General features: G+C 34.9%; 1 protein-coding gene across 7 annotated transcripts in view; it reads left to right on the top strand.

Moving 5' to 3' along the window:
• Positions 1 to 19,228, top strand: part of ZNF484 (zinc finger protein 484) — an 89,458-nt gene extending 70,230 nt beyond the window's left edge. For 5 of the 7 annotated variants that reach the window (XM_049711482.1, XM_004284126.3, XM_033413643.2 and 2 more), the window contains 3 exons: positions 2,856 to 2,982; positions 3,258 to 3,353; positions 9,806 to 19,228. In XM_049711482.1, the coding sequence (XP_049567439.1) occupies positions 2,856 to 2,982; positions 3,258 to 3,353; positions 9,806 to 12,132 (2,550 nt within the window). In that variant the 3' untranslated portion in view covers positions 12,133 to 19,228. Of the gene's footprint in view, positions 1 to 2,855; positions 2,983 to 3,039; positions 3,107 to 3,257; positions 3,354 to 9,805 lie in introns of all 7 variants that reach the window. The other 2 variants (XM_033413649.2, XM_033413648.2) reach the window with 2 other exon arrangements.
• The last annotated feature ends 4,910 nt before the right edge of the window (positions 19,229 to 24,138 follow it).

The following is a 24,138-nucleotide window of genomic DNA, read 5'->3' as shown; positions in this document are numbered from 1 at the left end:
TAGGACTGTTTCTTTTGAATTTTTTTCCTCTGGTTTTGGATATTTGGCCCTGTTTTCTGATAGGCATAGGATTTCTTTTATTGTATCAAAACATGTATAAAGCATTGTAGAAGATCTAGATTATGATATCTTTCTCAATAGTGGATTCATCTTTCCCTGAGCAGATAGAGTAGAAGATGAACATCTTTATCCAGTCAGGCACAGTGTTATGTTGAATCAAGGCTGAGTTTAAGCCCTAATAATAGTCTACCTTTGGTTCACTCTGGCCATCTAAGATTTTCAGCTGAGAGCCTGGTTTGTCTTCTGTGGACCCTCCTCCTTACAGATGCCAACTCTGTCTTCTTACCAGACTACTAAAATTTTGCTTTGCTTTTCAGAGGTTATTCTGCTTAAGTTTTTAGTCTTCTGCCCATACAACCCTAGAATTTGACAGATGTCCTGAGAGGAAGATTGGCCATGTGTTTGAGTTCTGGTCTCCTTCACATACCATATATATTGCCCATTTAAAGTGTGCATTCAGTGGGTTTTAGTATATTCATGGAGTTGTGCACCCTTTTTCACAGTTTTAGAACATTTTCTTTCTTTCCCTCCCTACTCCAACTCATACCTTTTAGCTGTCACACCCCACCCCCCAACATCCTTCCATTCCCCCCTAGCCCTGGGCAACCAGTAGTCTTCTTTCTGTCTCAATAGGTTTGCCTGTTCTGGACATCTCATATAAATAGAATCATATAATATGTGGTCTTTTGTGACTGGCTTTTTTCACTTAGCATAGTATTTTCAAGATTCATCCATATTGTAGCATAAATCAGTACTTCATTTCTTGTTATGGCTGAATAATCTCTTGTATGGATATACCACATTTTAAAATTCATCATTAGTTGGCAGACGTTGCATTGGTTTTATTTTTGACTATTAAGAATAATGCTACTATGAACATTCCTATACAAGTTTCATGTGGATAAGTGTTTTTATTTCTATTGGATATGTACCTAGAAGTGGAACCGTTGGGTCATATTATTCCTTTTGAGGAAGTATCAGACTGTTTTACAAAGTGACTGCACCATTTTACATTCCCACCTTTACTGTATGAGGGTTCCAGTTTCTCCACTTCCTCACTAACACTTGTTATTATGTGTCTTTTTTTTTTTTATTATAGCCATCCTAATGGGTGCATTTTTCTGATGACTAATGACTAATGATATAAGTAGTTTTTTAAATGTCAGAATGAAAATTTTAATGTCATTTATTATTTTGCTACAAAATAATAAAAATACAAATAGGCACAAACAGCATTTTTTAAATTATAATCATCTTAGTGAATTTGAAGGGGTATCTCTTTGATTTGAATTTCAATATCCCTTATGACTAAAGATATTGAGACCCTCTCATGTGCTTTTTTGGCCATTTGTATATCTTCTTTGGAGATATGTATATTCAGATTCTTGATCCATTTTTAATTGGATCATTTATCTTTTTATTGAGTTGTAAGAGTTCTTTATTATTCTATACACAAGTACCTTATCAGATATATAATTGCAAACATTTTCTCTCAGTCTTTGGGTTGTCTTTTCACTCTCTTTTTTTAAAAGTACACCTTTTATATATTTGTTTGTTTGTTTTGGCTGCGCCACAGGGCATGTGAGATCTCAGTTCCCCAACCAGAGATCAAACCCATGCCCCCTGCAGTGGAAGTGCAGTGACCTAACCACTGGACCACCAGAGAATTCTCCCTGTGTTTTCACTTTCTTGATGGTATCCTTTTAAACACAAAGTTTTTAATTTTGATAAAGTCCAATTTATCTATTTTTTTCTTTGGTTGCTTGTGCTTTTGATTTTATATCTAAGCATTGACATATATATGCTACCAAATGTAAAATAGTTATCTAGTGGGAAGTAGCAGCATAGCACAGGGAGGTCAGCTGGGTGCTTTGTGATGACCTAGAGGGGTGGGATAGGGAGGGTGGGAGGGAGGCTCAAGAGGGAGGGGATATGGGGATATATGTATACATATAGCTGATTCACTTTGTTGTACAACAGAAACTACAACAGAAACTAATACAGTATTGTGAAGCAATTAGTCTCCAATAAAGATCTATTAAAAAAAAAAAGAAATCATTGCCAAATCCAATGTCACAAAGATATACCCTTCTTAGCTAAAACTTAAGAACATTTAGGTCTTTTGATCCATTTTGAGTTTATTTTTTTAATATGGCATGAGGTAGGAGTCCAACCTCATTTTTTTGCATGTGGATGTCCACTTGTCCTAGCACCATTTGTTGAAAAGACTATTTTTCCCCTTTTAAATTGTTTTGACACCTGTGTTGAATTATCAGTTTACCCTAAATATGAGGGTTTATTTCTGGATTCTTGGTTACATTCCATTGAATTCTATCATCTATACTTATACCAATACCACACAGTTTATTGGAAAAAGAAGCCTATTTTATTCATCTTTTTTAAAGAAAGAATTGACTTAGTAGATTGATGAGTGCAAAGTGAAAAGCAGAAGATATATTCTAAGTGAAGTGTTAATGAAATATGGCATACATAGAAAAGAATGCACAAATCATGTATGCAGCTTGATGAGTTTTCACAGCTTATTCTTTTGTAACCAGCACACAGATAAAAACAAAACAAAATACAACTCCAGAATATTATCAGAACCATAGAAAGAATGGCATGATACTTTTAATATTTATTTTTTCCTTGAAATAATAATGTAAAATTTAGGTATTTAGTCGGAATCTTATATGTCATATCATGTTAAAAATTATTAAAAATAAGTTTCTAAATATCTTGTTCCTGTCCTGCAATCCTGATCCTTTACATTGAATAAGCATGTGTTTTTCCAGGGATCAGTGTCTTTCAAGGATGTAACTGTAGACTTCAGCAGGGAGGAGTGGCAACAGTTGGACCTTGCTCAGAAAAGTCTATACAGGGATGTAATGCTGGAAAACTATTTCAACTTGATCTCAGTGGGTAAGCACAGCTCTGCTGGGTAAGGCTGTACCTAATTGAGTGTATTTTCTTTCTCAGTGGAATTTCTGAAATCTGTGAGATTTCTGAGGTACGTGGGACTTTTAAAGACTGCAGGACATCTGAAGTATGTAATAGTTTTGTCCTTATTTTTTGTCCTGTGTTCTTAACAATATTATGAATATACTTCTGTTCCCCATGAACTTTTCTGGAAAGTAAATGGAATATTTCATTGTATGACCTCTGAAATCAAGTATTTTATCATTTCCTGTTATTAGGGTGTCAAGTTCCCAAACCAGAAGTCATTTTCAACTTGGAGCGGGGAGAACAGCCATGTATGTTGGATGGTGAAATCTCAAGCCAGAGCTATCTAGGTGAGTAGGGAACAAAAAGCATAAGAGATAGCACAATCGAACTGCAGTTGTACTGGCAGAGGCTGACAACTTTGAAGTGCTATTGTTATGATGTTTCTCAACATTCTGAACTTTTGGAACTGCATGGATAGAGTTGATATTGGCCCCTTGGACATCTAAATGCCATCCCACTTCAGGCCCCTTCCAATATCAGTGTCTTTGTTGCTTGACCTTTTTTTTTTTTTTTAGCAGAGTTCCCTGTGCTATTCAGTAAGTCCTTGCTGGTTGTCTATTTAATTAAATTAATTAATTAATTTAAAAAGCATCTTTATTGGAGTATAATTGCTTTACAATGGTGTGTTAGTTTCTGCTTTATAACAAAGTGAATCAGCTATACATATACATATATCCCCATATCTCCTCCCTCTTCGTCTTCCTCCCACCTTCCCTATTCCACCCCTCTAGGTGGTCACAAAGCACTGAGCTGATCTTCCTGTGCTATGTGGCTGCTTCCCACTAGCTATCTGTTTTACATTTGCTAGTGTATATATGTCCATGCCACTCTCTTCATCCCACTTTGCTTGACTTTTTAGGAGGGATGTGCTACAACTACTGGTATGTTGGATTTAAGATACTGCCTTTTTGCTTTTCCTCCCTTTTTATAGCATTTTTTTATTCTTTTTACCTCCATCAAGGTCTTAAATCATTTTCTTACACATTCAGGGGCTCATAGAGTTGCTTTTTAAAAAAATTACTGTGGGTCTCACTCCTGCTGATTTCTTTTCATTGTTTTTCTTTTCCCTTAGTGCTTCAGAATTGTCACCTAGAGATGGCCTTATTATATCTTCTCCCATGCCGCTCCTCCAACTGTTGACTTTGAGGGTACCATTACCTACAATTGGGGACAGCTTTTTATTGTATGTGATATTAGTAATTATGCTTCCTGACATTTTCTTCCTACCTGGCTAGTGTAACACAACACTCACTAGGTCTTTCTGATTAATTTATTAATTTTGATATTTTAGAAAAAGTTTCTGTACCTTGTGTGCAGGAAATCGAGTAAATCGCAGTCCTCAGTTTGTAGTCAATATATTCATCACTCTGTTTAAGCTCCCCTTCTTATTTTATTTCTTTCATAACTTTTTTCTTTTTTTTTTTTTGCCACACCCTGCAGCATGCAGGATCTTAGTTCTCTGACCAGGATCGAACCGTGCCCCCCTGCAGTGGAAGCTCAGAGTCCTAACCACTGGACGGCCAGGGAATTCCCTATTTTACAATTTAAAAAAAATTTTATTTTATTTCTTTACTTATCCCTTTTAATCCTCACTCCCTGTTTGTTTTTATTCTTCCCAGAGGCAACTGCTCTATTATATTTGATATGTTTGCAATCTATCCTTGTATTTGTGGGGTATTTATAAAATTTAAATTCTTGGTCATTTTAATTTATAGAAATGGTACTGTGCTGTATGTCCTACTCAGTTTCTTATTTTTTTCTCTCAGAACTAAATTGGTTCATGTTACAATGTGTTTTTCTAGTTCATTTCTTCTAATTGACGCATACATTTCATAGTGTGTATATATACCATATTTACTTGTCCAGCTTTCTAGCTACTACAACTAGTACTGTAATAAATTTCTTCATGAACTATTCTTATAGGAAATGAGAATTTCTTGAGGAAGAGTAGTGGGATTGTTTTATTACTGAGTATACTAATACTTTATTTAACTAAGTGTAAACATGTTGTTTTCTAGATTGGATGTATTAGTCTGCAATCCCCTGAACATACAAGGGCATCAGTTTCTCCACATCCCTGCCCATATTTTTAATAATTTCACATAATGTGGCTAATCTGATGGATTTTAATTTCTAACTATTGTTTTAATTTGTGTTTCTCTAATAACAAAATATTTTGAACATCTTATCATGTACCTTGTAGTAGATTCTGACTTCATTTTTGGTATTTGACTGCTGACACCTTCTAAACTTCACCACTGTCTCTTCACCTTCTGCCGCACATCTGGGCAAACTTACAAGAAAGTCTAGGTGCTCTCTCCCTTGGTACTAGTGGGAAGTTGCACTCTATCAGTCAGCTTAGCCCCATATCCCAACCACCATAAAAAACCCAAGCAAGTTTCCTTTTCTTGCTCTCTTAAGTCACTTTTGGACCTGCTTGGGAGCGCTCCCTTTAAAAGCCTCATTGTGTGAGTAATGAACCTTTTCACACCTTATTGGTATGTGTGTCAAATCATCACTCTTGAGATTTGAACCAAATTTGGGGTGGGAGTCCATTCCTCCTCCGCAGGTGACTTAACAGTTGGTATGTAGTAAACAGGATCTTTAGGCGATGACCACCACCAGGGGGTCTTTCTTCTCTTGTTCTGTGGCTTTACTGCTCTCTGGTGAGTATACACTTTGAGCTGTGTTACTTTATGCTACATTTGCTGAGTCCCACAAGTCTCTGTCATATTTTTTTTTTCTCTGTGGGTGGGTGAGGATATATTTATTCTCTCAGAGTATAATTAATAAGTGGAAATAAGAATCAGAGTAAATAATCACAGTTATATGTATATTTTGTAGGCTGATTAGCAATAAGTGAAATTGAAATAAAAATGACAAACATAAAAACATCAAAAAACAAATAACAGTTAAAACAATGATGGCAGGTACATTGAGAAACAGGTACAATGCTGAAAGCTCTGTAAGTTTAGCCAAATCTTTCTGGAAAGAACTCTGGAAACATATAATAAGTGATATTAAACTGAACATGCTTCCTGCCCTGGAAATTCTACTTTGGGGACATACTCCAAGGAAGTAAGCAAAAGAAAAGTCAAGAAGTTAACACAAAGATTTTTATGGCTACACTATGTATGAGGATAAACTAAACATCCCAAATGGTCCAAACAGAGGAAAAACTACCATAACTATAAAAAAAAATTATAAGTATAGGAAGTACTAATATACAGAAATGTACTATGAAATGTTATGTGAAAGAAGCAAAAACAAATAATCTATCAACACAGAGTTTAAATACATGTAATGTACACACAGACCTTAGCAGGGTTTATAAGATTTTAAACAATATAAATAAATTGTAATGCTCTGTCATATTTTTAACCAATTGAAGTTGGAAGTTATTGGCATTATGGGACATATGTAAAGGACAGTGCCTTCGTTAAAGTGGCCTAGACCTATCTGTGTGTCTCAGATTGAATCATGTGTCTCAATTCTGGCATAAGCCTTTCAGGGGAACAACTGATACCTTACACATATAAGGGCCCATCAGGTGGCTGCTTGTGTGGAGGAAGAGCAGTTACAGTGCAGCATGCTAACAGCAGATGGTACACCTTTCAAAATTTTGTCATATTTTATTGTGCTTTTTGCTTTTCCCTGGGACTCATCTTCTCAAATAATTCTTTATGCTCTTTCTACTAATTTTTCTCTTTTATAAAATATCAGTTAGATGCCCTCCTCCTTTTACTTTCCAGTGATATCACCAAAACCATGTCTGTATTTACTTATGCCTGGATTATTCTAACCCTATTTGGATGTACTGTTTCCTTTTTTTTTTTAACTTTTTTTCTTAGATGCTGATTAAAATATTCTGCTTATCTTGTCATAGCTATATGGTACAAAATATTATCTAACATATGACAAATTCCTCTCTCAATGGGTTTATAAACTAAAGGAAGAACATGCCTCATATTTGCAATTCACATTTATCTCTGTTTAGTTTCCATAATCATGTTTACTTTGTTTTAACACTTTCTTTAATGATACCCCTGCGTCTGACCCTTTATTTTCTGGCTTATCTGCCTATTCAGATAATCCACATACTTATGCTTTGCTCTCAGGTTTCACTTACTCCTTGAATTGGACCTAACTATTACAGCATACATTGCTTTTCCCTTTTCTAATTCTTCAACCCCCAGAAATTCAGAGAAAACAACATTAATTTGTGATAACTGAGTCTTTTACCTCTTTTTTAAAATGTTTCCTTAGAGAATAGTTAGTGAAATTAACTTCTTTAATTTATGTGATAGGCAGAGGAGGTTATTTTGTGTTATTTCAGAGGGATTTGAAAATTTTTCTGCTAGGAGTAATTCAAAGGGCCAATAATTGTAATTAGAAAGGGAAGATAACTGCAAGAAATGTTTAAAATTTCAGGCTTTGAGCATTAAGCATTTGTTATTGTGCAAATCTATGCCGATTAAATATGAGTATGAAAGGCTCAGAAATATCTGTGTTTGTTTTTAAATTAAAAGAAAAGAGAGTCTTCCTAGAGTTGTGCTGAGATTTGAGATTCATTTTCAGAGCATAGAACCCTAAATGATCCACGAAGAAAATGAATTTTGAATAGGAACAGAGGACCAGAAAAAGGAAGCGTAATGGGGAAAAGGAAAAGAATATATGTTTGGATTCAGTAATAAAATAGATTTTAGTGACTGGTGGAAAGATAGCTTGCATACATTCATTTTATTGGCCTGAATTATGACTCTGTATTTTATTGAATGAGTAATTCAATGTGTGACAGAGGAATTATGGATAAACTTTTTACCACAGGAGCAAACTTTTTACATTGAACATTGTTGGTAATAATGTAAATGTTGTCAGGTGTAGCAATGGGTTTATAAGCTAAGGAAAGTGAAAGGTTGCAAAAGATGAAAATCCATGTTTAGAAATCAGTATTAGAGGTCCTCAGGATTAATGAAAGCCATTAATGTGTGTGAGTAAAAATGTAATATAAAAAATAAAGAATGTGTTTGGGGACATTACAAGGCCTTAGAGATAGAATGAAATGGATATGAGGTTAGACTGTGTCTATATTCAAGAATAATCTAATTTTTACTTAAATATTTACTGAGAGTCTTGTCTTACACACTATTCCAGGATTTGGAATATTAGTGATTCTTATTCTGGGCAAGAATGGTATATTGGAGTAAAACTAAGCCCCTGTCACTGAGAGACCCCCAAGAAACAGTGACTTAGAGAATATAAACATTGACCCATCACATGACAGTTCCAAAGTGAGTGGTCCAGGTCTGCCAGGCCACTCTGCTTCCAATGACTATTTAGGGACAGAGTTTCTAGAAAGTCATTGCACCATCACCTCCTAGAGCAGGGGTCGGCAAATATTTTCTGTAAAGACCCAGAAGTAAATATTTTAGGCTTTGTGAGGCATGTGATTGCTGTCATAATTACTCAATTTTGTTTTGAAGCCCCAAAGCATCTATAGACAATACATCAATGAATGGATGTGGTTGTGTTCCAATAAGAACTTTATGGACATGGAAATTTGAATTGTATATAGTTTTCATGTACCATGAAGTATTACTCTTCTTTTGTTTTTTCAACCATTCAAAACTGTAAAATCTTTTCTTAGCTTTTGGGTAGAGGCCTGGATTTAGCCTGAGGCTGTAGTTTTCTGATCTCTGCCTTGGGCATTGCCAGCTGCAAGATAGCCAATGGGAAGAGGAGAGTGTTTTGGGAGACACACCCATTTCCTTAAGACCTTGGCCTGATTACAACAAATATAATTTTTACTCCCATTTGATTGGTGATAACTGAATTACTTGGCTTTACCTAATGACAAATGAGGCTGCACAGACCTATTGTTTTTTTGTTGTTTTTAGACCTATTGTTTTGAGGCAGACACATGCTTGGCTACAAGCTTAATACTGTTGAAGGAAGGGGACAGATGGACAACTGTCAGTCTCTGCTTCAGAGTTGGCCCTTTTTGCTGTTATATTCTTCCTATTAGATGCATGTATGTGCACCCCAAACAGGACATAAAGAATTGAATCATATACATACATTTATTGTTTGTAATGGTAAAGCTAATTCAGGATGACTGAGGCTACAATAGTTTTCTAAACATAAATAAGTTGGTATTTAGGGCACAGTGGTTAATAGGGAAAAGAGAAAGCAGGGAGATTAAGATTTATAGATGAAGGATAGTAAGAAGCTAGACTCAGAAACACTTCTTTTTAGCCACTTAGTTTGTCACTTTGTTTTTCTGACCCCTTACTGTGTAGTTCTGCTACATGCACAGAACTGATGTACTTCAGTTTGAATCTCATCTTCCCCAATTACTAAACATTTGATTTGGACACACTACTTAACTCTTCTGTGGCTCAGTTTCCTCATCTTTAAAATAGGGATAATAATAACACCAATATCAAAAGGTTGTGATGATGTTTAAATGAGTTAGAAAAATGCCTGGCAAATCTAAATGCTATTGTTTATCAGACAGCAAATGTAATGTAAATGCTTATTTTATTATTGCATATTATTATATATAAAGAGATTACTACACATATATTTATTCATATTTTATATATTTATCTATATTTAGTATTATGTTTATATAAATCTCTTCCATTTCTCTGTGTTCACCCTGTATCCACTCTATGTATCATCCCTTCTGTGTTCTGCTAACTGTTCTTTGTGTGTTTTATTTTATTTTATTTTTTAGATCAGGGTATTGGTTTTGAAACGTCACAACAGGGAATGTCTGAAGAAGTTTCAATCCAGTTTGAGAGAATTAATCTCTTCACAAGAGATGACCTGTATTCCATTTTAGAAGAATTGTGGCAAGATGATGAACAGACAGGGAGATGTGAGGAAAACCAGAACAAACATTTAAGTCATGTTGCCTTCATCAACAAGGATACACTAGCTAATGAGGGAGACTGTGAATATAATAAAGACATTAGGAAAATGTTTCGTGTAAACACATACCTTGTTCCTTCAAGAAAAAGACTCCATAACTGTGACTCATTTCAAAAGAGTTTGAAGCCTATTGTAAGCCTATGTAATTATAATAGAAACAATGTAACAGAAAATTTTGATAAGATTATTGGATATGGTAATATCTTTACTCATATGAATTCTCATACAGAAATGAATGCTTGTGGATATAATCAATGTAAGAAACTTCTGAGTCATAAGCAAACTCTCATTCAACATCAAAAATTTCATGGGGAGAACCTCTATTTATTTTCTGATTGTGTAAAACTTTCCACCCATAAGTCACACCTTTTTGCACATCAAAGGATTTATACTGAAGAGAAACATCATGAGTGCAGCAAATGTGAAACAGTCTTCACTCGGAAGTCCCAATTTGCTGTACCTCAGGTTTATACAAGAGAGAAACCTTATATATGCACTGAATATGGGAAGGACTTTTCCCTCAACTCAAACCATGAGAAAACTCCTCACACTGAGGAGACTGATTGTAAATTCAGTCCACATGGAAAAGCCTTTATCCAGAAGTCAGATCTGTTCAGACACCAGAGAATTCATCCTGGAGGGAAAAAACCCTATAATTATAATGAATGTGGGAAAAATGTCTCTCAGAATTCAAACCTCAATATACATAAGAAAGTTCATACTGGTGAGAAACACTTTGAATGTACTGAATGTGGAAAAGCTTTCACAAGGAAATCAACACTAAGTATGCATCAGAAAATTCATACAGGAGAAAAACCCTATGTATGTACTGAATGTGGGAAAGCCTTTATCCGGAAGTCACATTTTATTACACATGAGAGAATTCATACTGGAGAGAAACCTTATGAATGCAGTGACTGCGGGAAGTCCTTTATAAAGAAGTCACAGCTCCATGTGCACCAGCGAATTCACACAGGGGAGAATCCCTTTATATGTTCAGAATGTGGGAAGGTCTTCACCCACAAGACAAATCTCATTATACACCAGAAAATTCATACTGGTGAGAGACCCTATATATGTACTGAATGTGAGAAGGCCTTTACTGACAGGTCAAATCTCATTAAACACCAAAAAATTCATACTGGAGAGAAACCCTATAAATGCAGTGACTGTGGAAAATCATTCACCTGGAAGTCACGGCTCAGGATACATCAGAAATGTCATACTGGAGAGAGACATTATGAATGCAGTGAATGTGGGAAAGCATTTATTCAGAAGTCAACACTGAGTATGCACCAGAGAATTCATAAAGGAGAAAAACCCTATGTTTGCACTGAATGTGGGAAGGCCTTCTTCCATAAGTCACATTTTATTACACATGAGAGAATTCATACTGGAGAGAAACCTTACAAATGCAGTGATTGTGGGAAATCCTTCACGAAGAAGTCACAGCTTCATGTACATCAGCAAATTCACACAGGAGAGAAACCCTACAGATGTGCTGAATGTGGAAAGGCTTTTACTGACAGATCAAATCTCTTTACACACCAGAAAATTCATACTGGTGAGAAACCCTATAAATGTAATGACTGTGGAAAAGCTTTCACTCGGAAATCAGGCCTCCATATACATCAGCAGTCTCATACTGGAGAAAGACATTATGAGTGCAGTGAATGTGGGAAAGCCTTTGCAAGAAAATCAACACTAATTATGCATCAGAGAATTCATACAGGAGAGAAACCTTATATTTGTACTGAATGTGGGAAGTCCTTCATCCAGAAGTCACACTTAAATCGACATCGGAGAATTCATACTGGAGAGAAGCCCTATGAATGCAGTGACTGTGGGAAGGCCTTTATTAAGAAGACACAACTCCTTGAACACCATCGAATTCACACAGGAGAGAAACCATATATGTGTGCTGAATGTGGAAAGGCCTTCACCATCAGATCAAATCTTATTAAACACCAGAAAATTCATACTAAACAGAAACCCTATAAATGTAGTGACTTTAGGAAAGCCTTCAACTGGAAAGTACAACTCAGTATACATCAGAAATCTGATACTGGGGAAGTAGAATGCTCAGTGCCACAATCATGGTGTGGGGATAAAAGTTTTGAGGAGCTATAGCTTGACTAAGAAGCAAGAGGTAACCAAAGTTACTTTATCTAGTCAGAAGTATGAATATCTGGATCTCATAGCTGACGTCCAGTTTTATACATATGGGGAGACACTCTGGAGAAAGTGTTTAAGCAGTGCTTAATGGCCATGCTTGGTTACTTGGGATTGTCAAGCCCCTGCAAATAGTAGTACATTTGGAAGGAGATAACTTGGCACTCTTTCTTGTTTCACATTTTGGATAAGGAGCTTTATAAATCAGGGCTGTTGAGTTTTTCATGCCCTGCATAGCAAAAATATTCAATGTTGACCAAAGGAATTTCTTAAGGAACAGTGTTCTAAGAAAAATTTTCATTGTCCAAGCACCCTAAGGACACTGAAGTCAAGGCAACAGTATAGACAATTCAGGTCTATAATGAAGAAAAGCTAGACGTTTTTGTGAAAATTGACATTAAACGCACAAAGAAGGACTCTACTTTTTTTCCTTTGGGAAGTCAGTATTATTTATTGTTTATAATGTTTACTAGTGTGTGGAAATTTGGATTCGTAAATTTAAAATTAACAATTTGACTTTGAGATTGGCAAATCAGAACCACAGACTTACCTGAATATTCACAGGCATCTTTAGGTAACCAATGTGTTCCCTCATTTACTAATTCCCTGCCATGGCAGCAGGTAACTCATGGCCAAGAGGTATAAAGTGCTCCCAGCCTGTATCCCAAAAGTGATCAATGATGTAAGCAGCACCCCATAGACTACCTGTCACACTAGAACTAGCCCTGAGATCATGGAATTTAGCTGCAGGTTACAGATTTAGTACTCTGGATTCTCAGCATCTTTCACAGAAACCCCTACTTTTTACTGATTTCTGTTTGAAAAAGAGACAAATTAAGAAAATGAGTTTTAAAACCTAGAATTCTTTCCTTTGAATTTCGTTAATGCATTCTCTACATATTTATTATTACATACTAGGTTATTATGAGGCAATTATCTTGCATTTGAGCTTGTATTCTTAGAAGATAGCTGCACATTTGGAAGAGTACTATTTCCTTTCAATCTCTACAAATTAATCAATTGTTTTCAAATCCTCTATATTCTCAAATTCTTAATCCTCTATATTGTATCAGATACTAAAAGAATGTGTGTACTAATCTCCCAGAATAATTGTGAATTTGTCTCTCTTTTAGAGCTACCAGTTTTTGTTTTATATATTTTAAGTCTATGTCTTTACATATATTCATATTTAGAATTGTTATACTCTTTCTGGTTAGTTGAAACAATCATTATAAAATGTCTGTTTTTTATCTCTGGTGGTGCTTTTTGTCTCAAAATTTACTATGTAAGATATTAATACAATATGCATACTTTACTTATTAAAGGCTAATGTAAATGAGTACACCACTTTCTGTATAAGGTGAAGAGTTAGAACATTAACTTTATTTCCTTCTTGACTTGTATTGGTAGCATGCATTTTAATTCTGAATGTAGTTGAAACACTCAATCATTACTGTTTCAGAGTCAATATGCATTTAAATTAATCCATATATTTACCCTTTTTGTTACTTTTTTCCCTTCTTCTTCTTGAATTTTCCTTCTAGAATCATTTTTTTTTCTGACTGAAGGACACCTTTTAGTATTTCTTTTAGTGTATGTTTGCTAGTGACAAATTGTTTTCATTTGTTGGAAAATGTCTTAATTTTGCCTTCATTTTTAAAGGATGTTTTTACTGAGTATAGAATTCTAAGTTGGCAGTTATTTTCTATTAGTATTTTGAGATATTTTGTTTTGATTTGTATTTCATTGTTTTGTTGAAAAGTAAGCTTTCAATCCAGTTACCTTTGAAGGTTATGTTTTTTTTTTAATTATTCTTTTCTCTCACTCCTTTAAAATCTATGTCTTTGTCTTAGGCTGTCAACAGTTGGACAGTGATATGCTTAGGTATGATATTCTATGTATTTATCCTGCTTGGGGTTTGCAGTGTTTTTTAAAATCTGGAGCTTAATGGTTTTTTTCTTTGGGTTTTTTCCTCTTTTTTTGCACATTTGGGGAAATTTCTAGCTATTATTTATTCAAATTATGCATTTACTTCATTATGTTCCTCTTCTTCTCCTAGTGATGACCCCATTGTCTAGATAGTATTTTTCTGTTGACTATTGTTTCTCTTGGGTTTTGGTGATGTCTTGTCTTCTCATATACCTGGTGATTTTAAGTGAACTGCTTAGACATTATATATTAAAAATTGTAGATATGATTAGATGGCCTGGATATCTTTCAGAGAGGATTTCCTTTGCTTCTAACAGGTGACCAGCCTAGGAACATGAGCAATCCCTGATTGCCTTCATCCAATCATGTACTGAGATTATTCGAAACTGGGCTGCAGTCCCTGTGAGGGCTTGTCTATTTTTTTTCACTCTTATTCTTAGGGGATACCCTCAAGACTTAGGACTTTGGGAGATTTATCAGGATGCTCCTCCTTAGAGGGAACTTAATTCTACTATTTGTCCCTTTAGTCCCATAAGTTTGTCAAAAAACTGTCTTAAGTTTCTCTTGCTCAGTATTTGCTTTAAGAATTAGCAAACAACTCTTTTTAATAAATAGTTCCAAATTCCAGAGGTTATGTCTTTAATCTTATTCTTGCAGTTTCTCACTTCCTTGGTAGCTCTCCAGTGCTGTCACAAAGCTAAACGTTTTTAATATTTTCTTCCACCTTTTTTAGTTCTCAGAGGGAGTACTGGTACAGGCCACCTACATTGCCATTAACAGAAGTTTTTAATTCACTGAGATAGCTGTTGCTACTTAAGGAATGCAGAGTCCAGAAATATATGTTTTTAATTACCAAAACTCTCCAAACTTTCCAAAATATGAAAGTGCTCTGATTTGCAACATGACTTTATTCCCAATTTTTGCTGCTAAAAGTTAAGGCATTCACTCTTTTGTTAAACACTTTATAAACCTTGATACATATGAGAAAATTACTTCTGGTGGTGTCAAATTTTATTACGGTAGCTGCCAAACTTTAGCAAAAGGAGGAGATTGACTAAGAGCCTCTCAGATTCTTTCTTTGATAGTATGCCCCCCCCCACCCACTGGATAATTAATAGAAAGTTGAGTTAATGAAAACTGGTGGCAAGAGCCCATCAATTTGATTCTAAACTTTTTTTTTCTATGTTGGGGGTAGGAGTTTATTAATTAATTAATTTATTTTTGCTGTGTTGGGTCTTCGTTTCTGTGTGAGGGCTTTCTCTAGTTTTGGCAAGCGGGGGCCACTCTTCATCACAGTGCTCGGGCCTCTCACTATCGTGGCCTCTCTTGTTACGGATCACAGGCTCCAGACGCGCAGGCTCAGTAGTTGTGGCTCACGGGGCTAGTTGCTCCGTGGCATGTGGGATCCTCCCAGACCAGGGCGCAAACCCATGTCCCCTGCATTAGCAGGCAGATTCTCAACCACTGCGCCACCAGGGAAGCCCCTCAACTTTTTTATTCTCAGGTATATTTTAAAAAATACAATTCTACATTACCAAGCCAAAAAAACAAAAAAGATACTTTACCTTTCGTAAACACACAATTAATCTCTAGGAGAAAGGAAGAGTGTTTTGTGGGCCTCCATGTATCTCAAGGGATACTTGGGAATTGATTGAGGAATGGATGATGGAAAATTATCAGTGGAATATGAGAGCTAAATCTTAAGTAGGTAAACCCCAAGGTCAGTATAAATTGATTGGGGGAAATGTGGAGTATAGACTTGACTTGGGAAAGTAGTGTGAGTTAGCCATATCTTTTTTTTTTTTAACGTCTTTATTGGAGTATAATTGTTTACAATGGTGTGTTAGTTTCTGCTATATAACAAAGTGAATCAGCTATACATATACATATATCCCCATATCTCCTCTCTTGCCTCTCCCTCCCCACTCCCTATCCCACTCCTCTAGGTGGACACAAAGCACTGAGCCGATCTCCCTGTGCTATGCGGCTGCTTTCCACTAGCTATTTTACATTTGGTAGTGTATATATGTCCATGCCACTCTCTCACTTCATCCCAGCTTACCCTTCCTTCCCCCTCCTCATGTCTTCAAGTCCATTCTCCACAGCTGTATCTTTTTATGACAGCACTGTAATACAGTTCACTTGTATTTACAGCAAAACTATTTTAAGGCAGTTTTACAGTAGAAATTTTTAAATTAAAAATACACTTTATATTAATTTTTCAAAAAGGAATCTTGTTCTGTGAATTCAGTAAATGTAAGAAAATGGTCACTTGGACCAGTATTTAATTATACATCAGGTAATTCGTAGGGGAGAGTACTTTGATTAAATGTGGGTAGGGCTGCATTCACAAATCATACTTCATTACAGAAATTCATTTTGGAGAGAAAAACCTATAAAAGCAGTGACTAGAAAACACTACACCTGGAAGTTATCAGAAAATTTCTGCTAGAGGAAGACAAATGCACTAAATATGGGAATAGCTTCATTCAGAAATCAGTTTTCAGTATTCTGTATTATACACAAGTAAAATTGTGTATTTCTTAAAAGTGAGAAAGTATTCTTACACAAGTCAGAATTATAAATTATTAATTACAAGTTATTCATACTACAGAGAGGCCCTATGATATTGTATATTGTATGTTATATGTCAAAAAGTCTTTGTCCATGAGTTACACCTTACTGGACATCAGATAAATAATTGAGAAAAGTCTTCTAAGAATACATCATTTTCTTAAAATGTCACAAAATTCATAGTGGGAGGAAACTATATATTTGATACAGTGGAAGAAGCCTTCCTATAGAAGCAAATTCTTCAAGAAATATGATTCATCTTGTTTATTGCTTTAATTTCATGCCCATGTCTCTAGAACCAGTGGGGACAAATAGATAAGTTGAAAAATCTCCTTTCTTTTCATTAAAAAAAATATTTAAAGACACACATGTGCACACACATAAAACTTTGTATAAATGTGACATAATATATTTTATCTCTTGAATTTTGTACTTTCTCCATTCTCAGCAACTCCAGACATCAACAGTCTGTCAACAGATAAGCAATGCTGATGAACTTCTTTTATTTTTCTTTATACTCATAACCATATGTGGACACATTAATATGTTATCTGTGCACACATATATGAGTGTGTGTTTCAATTGTCTTAATATGGGATTATACACACATTTTTGCATCTTTTGCACTCAACAGTACTTTAACCAGCTGAAGACTCCATGGTGTGGAATGCCATAATTTGTTCAACCACTTTGCCACTGTTTATTGACATTTTTGTCACTAGGAAAAATGATCTGGTAAACATCTTCCAGAGCTGACATAGCATAATAGGTTAGTGGACAAGCATAATCATGCCCTTACCTACTGGAGCTTTTTTCCCCCCTGTAAGAGTGAGATTGATGGATTGAATTGTGTTTTCTTATTTTAATAGATGTTGCCAGATTTCTCTAGAATAAGACTAACATTTCATATTTCTAACATTAGTATAAAAATATGCCCTTCCCCTGTATTACAAGTAGCTGTTACTCTTTAACCTTGAGGAATTTTATTATTTCAAAGTGATAACTAGTTTTATTTTAATTGACGTTAATATACCTCTTTAAAAGTTCCTTCGCCACTTTGCTAATCTGCAAAGTTGCCTTTATAAACCATCCTAAATTTTTCTTTTTGGATTGTCTTGTCAATTTGTAACAGCTTTTTATGTTCTAAAAGTAGTAACTCCTTTAAAAAAATAGCCTATTGTTTGTCTCTTGACTTTGTATATGATATTTTCCCATTCACATTTTGTTTTTTACGTTTTTTTTTTTTTTTTTTTTTTGCGGTACGCTGGCCTCTCACTGTTGTGGCTTCTCCTGTTGTGGAGCACAGGCTCCGGACACACAGGCTCAGTGGCCATGGCTCACAGGCCCAGCCGCTCCACGGCATGTGGGATCCTCCTGGAACGGGGCACGAACCCGTGTCCCCTGCATCAGCAGGCGGACTCTCAACCACTGCGCCACCAGGGAAGCCCTTTTTACATGTTTAAATGTGCCCATCAATTCTTCCGCAGCTTCTGAATTTCTAGTCTTAGTTAATCTTCACATATTATAAGATTTTTAGATGTTTGTGGGGTTTTTTGTATACTTTGTATATCTTTTTTCTTGGATATGGATAGTCACTTTCACAGTTGTAGACACTGTTGTTTTGCTGAGCAATTCCAATACTCCTCTCTCACTGCTTACTCCATTAGCACCTTTTGAAGCTTGTAGTGGCCAAGTGAACTGACTCAGGCCAGGAGAAGCAAAACACTGGTAGTTCTGGGAAAACCTTTGCTTTCCTAAAGAAAAGGACAGACTTAGCTACTGTCATCAATTTATGCTTTCTTCCTTTTACATGATGCCTGGGGCAGAGGCAACATTTTCTCAACCATAGGGGAGAGGCCAAAAGAATCAGAGACATGTCCTGACATATTTAATCAACACTAGCAGCAAGTTACCTCCTGGCTTTTGCTATGTGATAAAAATAGACATGCTTTATATAAACCATTCTATTTTAGATTTCTCTTGCATGGGAAAGTATGCCTGAATTTATTCAGACACCAAATTTATAAAGTAGTCCATCTTTTCTCTATTAAAATAAATAGAAAAGATTTTTTAAAACCCCAGTAAACTAGATACCCCACAGAAACCGAAATGAAGTAGACAGATAGCAAAATTAAACAAGATGTGTAATGAGTAAAAACAACCACAGATACTGGGTCAATCAATAGGACCAGAAGAGAATACTACCAAGAGCAAATGATTTCCTAGCAAGACATAATTGATCAAAATTGAAAAAGAAAAAACTGAAAACAGTCAACAATCATAAAAAATTGTAAATGTCATTATAGAGCAACCATTTAAAATGTACCGGGACCATAGGAAAATACTTCTTAGATTGGACACACAAATAATGAACTATAAAAGAAAAAATGTTAAGTTTGACTTTTCAGAATTAAAAACTTGTCCTTTGAAAGGCACTGTTAAGAAAATGAAATGGCAAGATACAGAATGGGAGAGAATATTTGCAGTAGACATCTGACAAAAGATTTGTGTTCTGAAAATATAAAGAAATTTACAACCCAATTGTAAAAAGCCAGATAACCGCCCCCCGCAAAGTGGCAACAAATTCAAATAGAGATCATACATGAAAAAAAGATATGAAATAGCCAATAAGAACAAGAAAGGATTTTCAACGTTAGCCATCAGGGAAATACAAATTAAAATCACGAGACACATCTATACACTCATTAAAAAACACTAAAAAGGATTGACATCATGTGTTGAAAGGTGTGAAGCAACTGGAACTCATACATGGCAAATGGGAATATAAAATGACACAAACACTGTAAAATAGTTTGGCAAATTCTTAACAGTTAAACATACAACTACTATACAACACAGCCACCACATTCCTATATTTAATCCAAGAGAAATAAAAACTTATGTCCATACAAAGACTTGTACATGAATGTTGATATCAGTTTTATTAATAATAGCTTCAAACTGGAAATAACCCATATGTCCATCATCAAGTGAATGGATAGTCAAAATGTGGTATGTTCATAAATGAATACTACAATACTATTCAGCAATGAAAAGGAATGGACTACTGATATATGTAACAACATAAATGAATTTCAAAGTCATTCTGAGTAAAAGAAGCAGACACAAACGAGTATTATATACTGAATGGTTGCATTTATATGAAATTCTAGAAATGAAAACTAATATACAGTGAAGTGACAAAAATCACATCAGTGGTTGCCTGGGGCTAGGGGCAGAGGGAGGGATGACCAGAAAATGGGTACAAGGAACATTTTGGGGATGATGAAAATGTTCTGTATTTTTATTGTGTTGGTGTATGCAACTGTCAAAATGCATTGAATTCAACACAATGGGTGCAGTTTATTGTATGTAAATTATATCAATAAAGTTGATTTTAAAAAATAACATGAAAAGATGGACTTATATATGAATTTAGCTCACGTTTAAACACAAGATAATTTTATTCAAATCTTCCAAGTCCTAGAGAAAGATAGTGTTTCCCAGTACATTTTACTATTTTCATTGCACCATTTGTGGTTTAAAAATATGCTGTCACTATATAGCCATCATAGTAAATACAATACAAAAATAATTATTGAGTCGTGTTATGTATGACTACACATACATTTTAGCAAATAGAATCTTGCAGTATATAAAATGAAAATTAGTAGTGATTTTAATTCTAAAACTCAACAGTGATGGAATATCAAGAAATTAGAATAAGTAATTAAATTAAAAGAGAAAAGCAATATGTTGATATCAATATTTACTGAAAAGTTATTAGTTCATCATTCTTTACTAATAGGCGTAGTAGAAAACTACTTAAATGTAGTTATTCTCTAATAGCAACAACAAATATTTTAAGTGGAAATAAATAGTTGAATTAAAATCAGTAATTAGAGATTTCCACTGGTACCATTATTGTTTAACATACTATTAGAAAATATGACATATGAAATAAGATGAAAAATGCAAGTATGATACAAACATTGGAAACAGAATTAAGAATAGATTTTAGTGGCAGGAGGGTTTTAAAACAGCAGACATGGCATTTAATTCTATGAGAAAATGTGATTCATTTTTTATTATTGATAATATATGCACCAGCCTGAAATATTTAAAACATTACAAAAGAAAGTGCAGGTAAATGCTACCTCCACTATTTCATGGTCCGCACATTCCTCTGCCGATTATAATGTAAGCAGAAAGTAGGCATGGCTTGTTAATTAGTCTAAATATTAGAACCTGTATATCTTTATCACTTATTTTTAAAATTTTACTTGTATATATCCTATATATACATTAATAATGGGTGTACCATTATTATTTACCCCATCACATTCTGATGGGCATTTGTTTGTATCTAGTATTTTTATATGTCAGAAAGTGTATAGTTTTTAATGAAGAGAATTTCCAGGTTAGGGATATTTTAAACTTATACATCATAGAAGTTAAAAGATTGTCAAATTTTTCTGACAGCTTGATAAGTGAAAAAGGTAACTATATATTTTTAAATTATATTTTCATATGAATGTGGTAGAATTTTGTGTGTTTAGAAGCCATTTTTTTTCTTTTACTATGAACTGCCTACTTATTTTCTTTGCCCATTGTTTTACTTTCTTATTGTTTCTTTGTTGGCTCCATACACTTAGGAAATGATGCCTTTGTCATATACCATGCATATGGTTCTTACTAATCTGTCATTTCTCTATTGATTTTGCTTGTGATACATTCAGCTATGCATCAAATTTTATTTTGATATAATTTCAGATTTAAAGAAAATTTGAAAAAACATTACAAAATTCTCATATATGCTTTACCCAGATTCACCGAATGTTAATATTTAACTACATTTACTTCAACTCTTTCCCCATTAAAATATGCATACGTCCACAAAAACACAGAGACACACGTCATTTTTTGAAACTTTGAGAGTATATTGAAGATATCATTCCTCTTTATCCCAAATTTTCAATTTTTATTTTCTAAAAACAAGGACCTTCTCTTATATAATCACAGCACAATTACCAAAACAGGAATTAATACAGATTCAATGCTATTACCTAATGAACAGACTTTATTCAGATTTTACTACTTCATCAAATAACATACTTAATTGCTAAAAAATCCTAGATTATGTTTCACATTGTTATCATGTCTTTTAGTCTCCTTAAATCTACAACAGCTCCTCAGTCTTTTTGTGCTCTTCATGACATTTTTTTTAACATCTTTATTGGAGTATAATTGCTTTACAATGGTGTGTTAGTTTCTGCTTTATAACAAAATGAATCAGTTACACAGATATCCCCATATCTCTTCCCTCTTGCATCTCCCTCCCTCCCACCCTCCCTATCCCACCCCTCTAGGTGGTCACAAAGCACCGAGCTGATCTCCCTGTGCTATGTGGCTGCTTCCCACTAGCTATGTGTTTTACATTTGGTAGTGTATATATGTCCATGCCACTCTCTCACTTTGTCCCAGCTTACCCTTCCCCCTCCCCATATCCTCAAGTCCATTCTCTTGAAGGTCTGCGTCTTTATTCCCGTCTCGCCCCTAGGTTCTTCATGACCTTTTTTTTTTTTTTAGATTCCATATATATATATGTTAGCTTACGGTATTTGTTTTTCTCTTTCTGACTTACTTCACTCTGTATGACAGACTCTAGGTCCATCCACCTCACTACAAATAACTCAATTTCGTTTCTTTTTATGGCTGAGTAATATTCCATTGTATATATGTGCCACATCTTCTTTATCCATTCATCTGTCAATGGACACTTAGGTTGCTTCCATGTCCTGGCTATTGTAAATAGAGCTGCAATGAACACTGTGGTACATGACTCTTTTTAAATTATGGTTTTCTCAGGGTATATGCCCATTAGTGGGTATGCTCGGTTGTATGGTAGTTCTATTCTTAGTTTTTTAAGGAACTTCCATACTGTTCTCCATAGTAGCTGTATCAATTTACATTCCCACCAACAGTGCAAGAAGGTTCCCTTTTCTCCACACCCTCTCCAGCATTTATTGTTTCTAGATTTTTTGATGATGGCCATTCTGACTGGTATGAGATGATATCTCATTGTAGTTTTGATTTGCATTTCTCTAATGATTAATGATGCTGAGCATTCCTTCATACATTTGTTGGCAATCTGTATATCTTTTTGGAGAAATGTCTATTTAGGTCTTCTGCCCATTTTTGGATTGGGTTGTTTCTTTTTTTGATATTGAGGTGCATGAGCTGCTTGTAAAGTTTGGAGATTAATCCTCTGTCAGTTGCTTTGCTTGCAAATATTTTCTCCCATTCTGAGGGTTGTCTTTTGGTCTTGTTTATGGTTTCTTTGCTGTGCAAAAGCTTTTAAGTTTCATTCAGTCCCATTTGTTTATTTTTGTTTTTATTTCCATTTCTCTAGGAGGTGGGTGAAAAAGGATCTTGCTGTGATTTATGTCATGGAGTGTTCTGCCTATGTTTTCCTCTAAGAGGTTAATAGTGTCTGGCCTTAATTTAGGTCTTTAATCCATTTTGAGTTTTTGTGTATGTTGTTAAAGAATGTTCTAATTTCATTCTTTTACATGTAGCTGTCAAGTTTTCCCAGCACCACTTATTGACGAGGCTGTCTGTTCTCCACTGTATATTCTTGCCTCCTTTATCAAAGATAAGGTGACCATATATGCATGGGTTTATCTCTGAGCTTTCTATCCTGTTCCATTGATCTATATTTCTGTTTTTGTGCCAGTACCATACTTGATTACTCTAGCTTTGTAGTATAGTCTGAAGTCAGGGAGCCTGATTCCTCCAGCTCCTTTTTTCGTTCTCAAGATTGCTTTGGCTATTCAGGGTCTTTTGTGTTTCCATACAAATTGTGAGATTTCTTGTTCTAGTTCTGTGAAAAATGCCAGTGGTAGTTTGATAGGGATTGCATTGAATCTGCAGATTGCTTTGGGTAGTAGACTCATTTTCACAATGTTGATTCTTCCAATCCAAGAACATGGTATATCTCTCCATCTATCTGTATCATCTTTAATTTCTTTCATCAGTGTCTTATAATTTGTGCATACAGGTCTTTTGTCTCCTTAGGTAGGTTTATTCCTAGATATTTTATTCTTTTTGTTGCAATGGTAAATGGGAGTCTTTTCTTAATTTCACTTTCAGATTTTTCATCATTAGTATAGAGGAATGCAAGAGATTTCAGTGCACAAATTTTATATCCTGCTACATTACCAGATTCATTGATTAGCTCTAGTAGTTTTCTGGTAGCATCTTTAGGATTCTCTATGTATAGTGTCATGTCATCTTCAAACAGAGATAGCTTTACTTCTTCTTTTCTGATTTGGATTCCTTTTATTTCTTTTTCTTCTCTCATTGCTGTGGCTAAAACTTCCAAAACTATGTTGAATAAGAGTGGTGAGAGTGGGCAACCTTGTCTTGTTCCTGATCTTAGTGGAAATGCTTTCAGTTTGT

This window comes from Orcinus orca, chromosome 6, assembly GCF_937001465.1.
Source record: "Orcinus orca chromosome 6, mOrcOrc1.1, whole genome shotgun sequence".
In the NCBI taxonomy this organism is placed as follows: domain Eukaryota; kingdom Metazoa; phylum Chordata; class Mammalia; order Artiodactyla; family Delphinidae; genus Orcinus; species Orcinus orca.
Note: the sequence above shows the minus strand (reverse complement) of the source record. Positions and strands in the feature narration are given on the sequence as shown.